This window comes from Triticum aestivum, chromosome 5D (genome assembly GCF_018294505.1).
Source record: "Triticum aestivum cultivar Chinese Spring chromosome 5D, IWGSC CS RefSeq v2.1, whole genome shotgun sequence".
NCBI lineage: Eukaryota > Viridiplantae > Streptophyta > Magnoliopsida > Poales > Poaceae > Triticum > Triticum aestivum.
Window position 1 is genome coordinate 387566208 of NC_057808.1, and position 4837 is coordinate 387571044.

Here is a 4837-nt window from a genome sequence, read left to right on the forward strand (position 1 = left end):
TTCCGCTTTGTGTCACGGAGCCAGGCAGAACCGCGGTGGTAGAGGTGGGTACACCAGAAGTACCGCCGAAGCGGTATTACCGCTCTACATCCGCTAAGAGGAAAATGAGTATAGAGAGCTAAATATAAGCGAAGGTTTGTGTGGTAGTAAGATGTGGAAGTACCACGCAAGCGGTACTACCGCTCTACTACCGCCCTACTTCCGCTTATTACTCAGGGCTACAGAGAAAATAGCGGTAGTGGGGTAGTACTAGGGTCGTAGCACCACATGAGCGGTACTACCGCCCTACTGCCGCCGGAGAGTAAAAGAGTCCAGTAGCCCACATAGAAGCGATAATGCCCGCGGAAGTACTGTGCAAGTGGTACTACCGCTAAGTAGCTCACAAAACTCCGTAGACAGAAAACAGTGGAAACTCCGGATATGTAGGGAAGGTATGTGGGTGCATATGGAACCTTTTCGAAGCGGATCCCTTCTTAATAGTATGGTTTTCCTACGACTCAATTCCACCGAAAAAGAGACTCCAGAAAGAAACCGTCTTCACTCTATATCACCGAGGGGAATAAATCGTCTTGTGCCATATGATAGAATATCTTAAATTCTGAATGCAAACGATTAGTTCGCAAATTGCATTGTCATCAATCACCAAAACCACGGAGGGAGAAATATGCCCTAACAACTGGTTTCACTCAAAGTCTTAACCAGTACCTGGTTGCCAGTAGGCTACCCCGCGGTTTGGAGCATATATGTTGTACTCCCTGGTCTCTTCGTGGGATCACTAGAGATCACCGAAGTCTCATAGACTGCGATGTATACAATCGGAGCTCATATAGGTGTGTTCTTTCAAGACTGCTCTGTAGGATAATATCTTTGCTAATCATAGCCAATAGAACTGCATTAAGGCATGCTCCAAGCTGCCTTACAGCTCTGAGCCTTACAACTCTGAGAATTTTGCATGTTCACCTAAAGGCAGTCACATATTACTCTCCTTAGTTAACCAATAGCTTGTTCTTCCCAGGTCCTAATTCAGGGGATGTCCGACCACAAAGGTTGTGTTACTACTATGGTGTAACATCTATGGATATCATACCCATGTCCCTCAATGCAATATCTATCACATTTCGTGGTAGTCCCTTTGTAAAGGGATCTGCCAGTTGTCTATTTGAATATACTTAATAATTATTACTCTGGAGTTTCTCAACTTCCTGATGGACTTCAAACGTCTCTTCACGCGTCTTGATGACTTCACATTATCCTTAGAACTGTTCACTTTGGCGATAACCGTTTGGTTTTCGCAATTCACACGAATAGCTGGTGGAGGTTTTTCAACCACTAGCAACTCCATCAAGAGCTCATGCAGCCATCTGCCTCAACAATGGTTGTGTCTAAAGCAGTTAGTTATGTTTCCATAGTTGACCTCGTCAAAATGGTCTATTTGCAAGACCTCCATGACACTGCACCACCTCCATGAGTAAATACAATACCCACTTGTTGCGCGAGTTAAAGTTATATCCGATGGCCAGGAATGTTCAAACCATGACATCTGACGGTCCAAATTGTTATGATGTGAGAGGGCTAGGATTAGGCTCAGTTTTACTGTCCTAAATATATCAATGGCATATTATACATGTTTCGCTAGTTAAACTGATGATTCAATTATATTCCCACCAGAGGGAGTAACTACAATACTTGGTTATATTGTTAGATTCATCATGACATATATTTTATTTATCTTGTATTGTAGATTCATCATAGTCAACTACTACGATACATATGTACCCAAGTAAAGAATGGTGCATCTAAAGTTCAAAGTGTAATCAGCCGGCTGTTATCGTAAATCAATGGAACAGAAAAAGAAAATGTGAATACCACTTATACTTGTAGAAGTGCATGCTCTAGACAATGCAACCAAAAGACCGATCTGATGGAAGAGACTAGGCAGCACATTATACGTTAACACTCCCCCTCACGTGTGGCTCCCTCAGGCCTAAACGTGGACCGAAAGTGGGCTGCAATTTAATTGCGTCAGCCGGGTCTTGAACTCAAGACCTCTTGGCTCCGATACCATGTACAAGTGCATGCTCTAGCCAATGCAACCAAAAGACTGATATGATAGAAAAGACTAGGCAGCACATTATACGTCAACAATACTTGCGAGTATAGAATTACATAGGAAAATGGTGCCAGAAGAAAGAAATTACAATGTCAAGAGCATGCACCTGGCTTAAAAGATCACATATTCCTGGCCTAAATTTCAAGAGTATTGCACCGGCTGCATGGCTTCACAACTTCTAACTTTACAGTAGAGGGAACTTTCCCCAAAATGTATCTTTCCACGGCGAAGAGCGCTTTGCGGGCTTCCATCCTCACATCCTTGCTCATCGGCTGACATCTACCATTTTTACTGTTAGAACACAAAATTTCATGGTCCGAAGAGGTGTTCAGTGTAAGGTACTCAAGCGACTTCGCATTCTCAAGCATATGGCATGTTAGCTCAACCATGCTCTTTGCAGAACAAAAGCCAATGATAAGCACATCCTTTATGTTCCTATGCATGTGTCCTGGCATCTGCCTTAGATCATGCGAAGATTCTCCAAAAACCGATTCTTGCCTCACGTGATCCGCATCTACCTGCATTGGATAGATGTTAATGACAATCATAACGGTTAGAAGACAAAACATATACTCAAACTAATGCATGGCTCCACCAGGCATGTAAAAATATATGTATAGCACTATTCTAGGTCAAGTCTAGAATGGTTAGTAAAAACATATGTAGAATTACACAGGAGTGTATTTACAATTTTACTACATTTTGTAGACTTACACACAATGTAAAAGTCTCCAAGGAAGGACATGCATCGAGAAAAGAAACCAGAGACAAATAATCATAGTCTGGGGTAAAAGCCCCAATACACAGGTGCCGGAGGTGGAGGAATTTCCCAGGTACCACCAGTGTATCCCTCTGCATAAAAAATGCTTCAAATTAATCAAGCCACAAAAATGCAAGTTGCTACTGATTGTTGTATAATTCTAGTGTCTAATAATGTAAACTTTAAGAATATACCGGACAATACGAAGTTATTTCGAGGTCTTCAAGATGTGGCACCATGCGCAGAAGATCGGCCCAAGGATAATGAACAACGTCTTGACGACCTAGTAAGGCGTCAATGTATAGGTTCTGCAGTGAATCACCAAGTGATAGTGGTATGAGGGCACCACTATAATCAAAACTGTATAGATTAGGGGCTTTGATCTTGATCGCTTCCAGATTTGTACAATGAGCGACAACCAGGTGGCTAAGCCGTTGTGGCAGGCTAGGTATCTCCAGGAAAATTAACTCATCACAGGACTTGAGTGTCAGTTTCTCCAAAGCAACCGAACATGAAAGAAGGCAGCTTAACTCCTCCCCCGTAATACGCACTAAATGCAATTCCAGACTAGTCAGGCTTCTTAAGCAGCCAAGTCCAGCTGTGGGACGGAGGGCACAATAGTTGAGATGAAGCTGCTGAATCGACTTGCCACTCCCATCTAAAAGTGAGCATGGAAAGTTGTATACGACTGCATGAGATTTTTCTCGACAAAGAGCTGCATGAGATTTTTTTCGACATAGAGTTGCATCACAAGGACCTGCACGAGATTCATAAATTTGCAGGTCAAGTTCTTCAATCCCTGGTTTAACAGCAATATGAAGCCAACGATCGAGATCGCACAAGGTGCTGAAAAGGGGGAAATTCCATATTTCGAGCTTGAGTGCCTTAAAGCCAATGCTTGAGTGGTTTTTTAGAATGTGGTCGGTTTTCCTTGCAAGATCCATCGCTTTTTTACACGACATTCAGTACACCCCGGCTTTGACACCCAGTGTTGCACTAGTTAAACTGAGATTGGGAAAACATCTCCAATAACTTTTAAATGAATGAGACACACAGGCAACACGTGCAGCATCTCGCAGGGGAAGCAGAGAATATATGTGATGCCATATGTCCTGCATGAACAAGCATTGGAGAAAAAATTAGCTTAGGAGTAGCAAAGGCGGATAGTTGCTTCAACTTGAAAAGGGAAAAATAGGACCATGTGAAGTAACACTAACAATAAGGTAGTTATATCTGAACATTCAAATGTCCACAAGACCATGTAAACAGTGAAAACACAGGACACGGACATAGGTCTGAACTATACTGAAATGAGTATGCATCTGAATGCTGTAACTTTTTTACTGGAATTCCAAAGCACTATGATGAAATCAACGCTCTACTGGACTATGAAGCCAACGAAAGCACAGAGGTAGCACAATGCCACAGAAGAAGTTGAAACAACTACCACGGGGATAGCTATAGAAGTCTAGTATCAGAGGTATTTTTCTTTAACTATTAATTGATCCACCAATTTTACACTCATATATTTCTTAACAATTAACAGCGAACCTCTGGAAGGCTTGGTCCTGAATATCTCGATTTTTTATGACTTCGACCACTGTCATCATATAGGCAGGGTGAATCCTTCTTTGTAGCCACTGAAGTCACCAATCCATATAGATGATGCAAGTGGTTAGAATAACATAACAGAGATGCTGATGGAAGAAAACAACAGGTACAGCGCAGCTACAAACACAGCCACACACCCAGTTTGTCTCCATTAACTTCTCCCCGAGAACCCCCACTTAAGAAGAACCAAAGTTGTTTCAGTACAAGAAATAAATATTCAGTTAACCTTCCTCGAAAAAAAAGGTAACCATAAGTACATTTGCAAAAGGTTGCAGCACCACCCCAAGTATACTGCACAGATCGACCACCCAGTTCTGTTCGTGAGACCGTCGCACAGGTTACAGATTCATCGGGGA

The 4837-nt window shown here is 42.3% G+C and overlaps 1 protein-coding gene across 1 annotated transcript; it reads right to left on the reverse strand.

The window, feature by feature from the left end:
- Positions 1-2119: 2119 nt before the first annotated feature.
- Positions 2120-4204, reverse strand: LOC123125049 (uncharacterized). The gene is made up of 3 exons (XM_044545585.1): positions 3065-4204; positions 2825-2962; positions 2120-2628 (listed from the first exon to the last, which is right to left on the reverse strand). Exons 1-3 carry the CDS (start codon positions 3830-3832, stop codon positions 2245-2247), a joined length of 1290 nt encoding a protein of 429 aa, XP_044401520.1. The 5' UTR covers positions 3833-4204; the 3' UTR covers positions 2120-2244.
- Between the last annotated feature and the right edge of the window lie 633 nt (positions 4205-4837).

What these genes read in the sequence shown, in the direction of transcription:
- LOC123125049 (XM_044545585.1), bottom strand. Translation starts at nt 3,832, where the DNA reads ATGTCGTGTAAAAAAGCGATGGATCTTGCAAGGAAAACCGACCACATT. An exon ending in AAATAACTTCGTATTGTCCG is followed by an intron (nt 2,963 to 3,064) that starts GTATATTCTTAA and finishes TTTTTTATGCAG; the next exon opens with AGGGATACACTGGTGGTACC. An exon ending in TGGAGACTTTTACATTGTGT is followed by an intron (nt 2,629 to 2,824) that starts GTAAGTCTACAA and finishes TATCCAATGCAG; the next exon opens with GTAGATGCGGATCACGTGAG.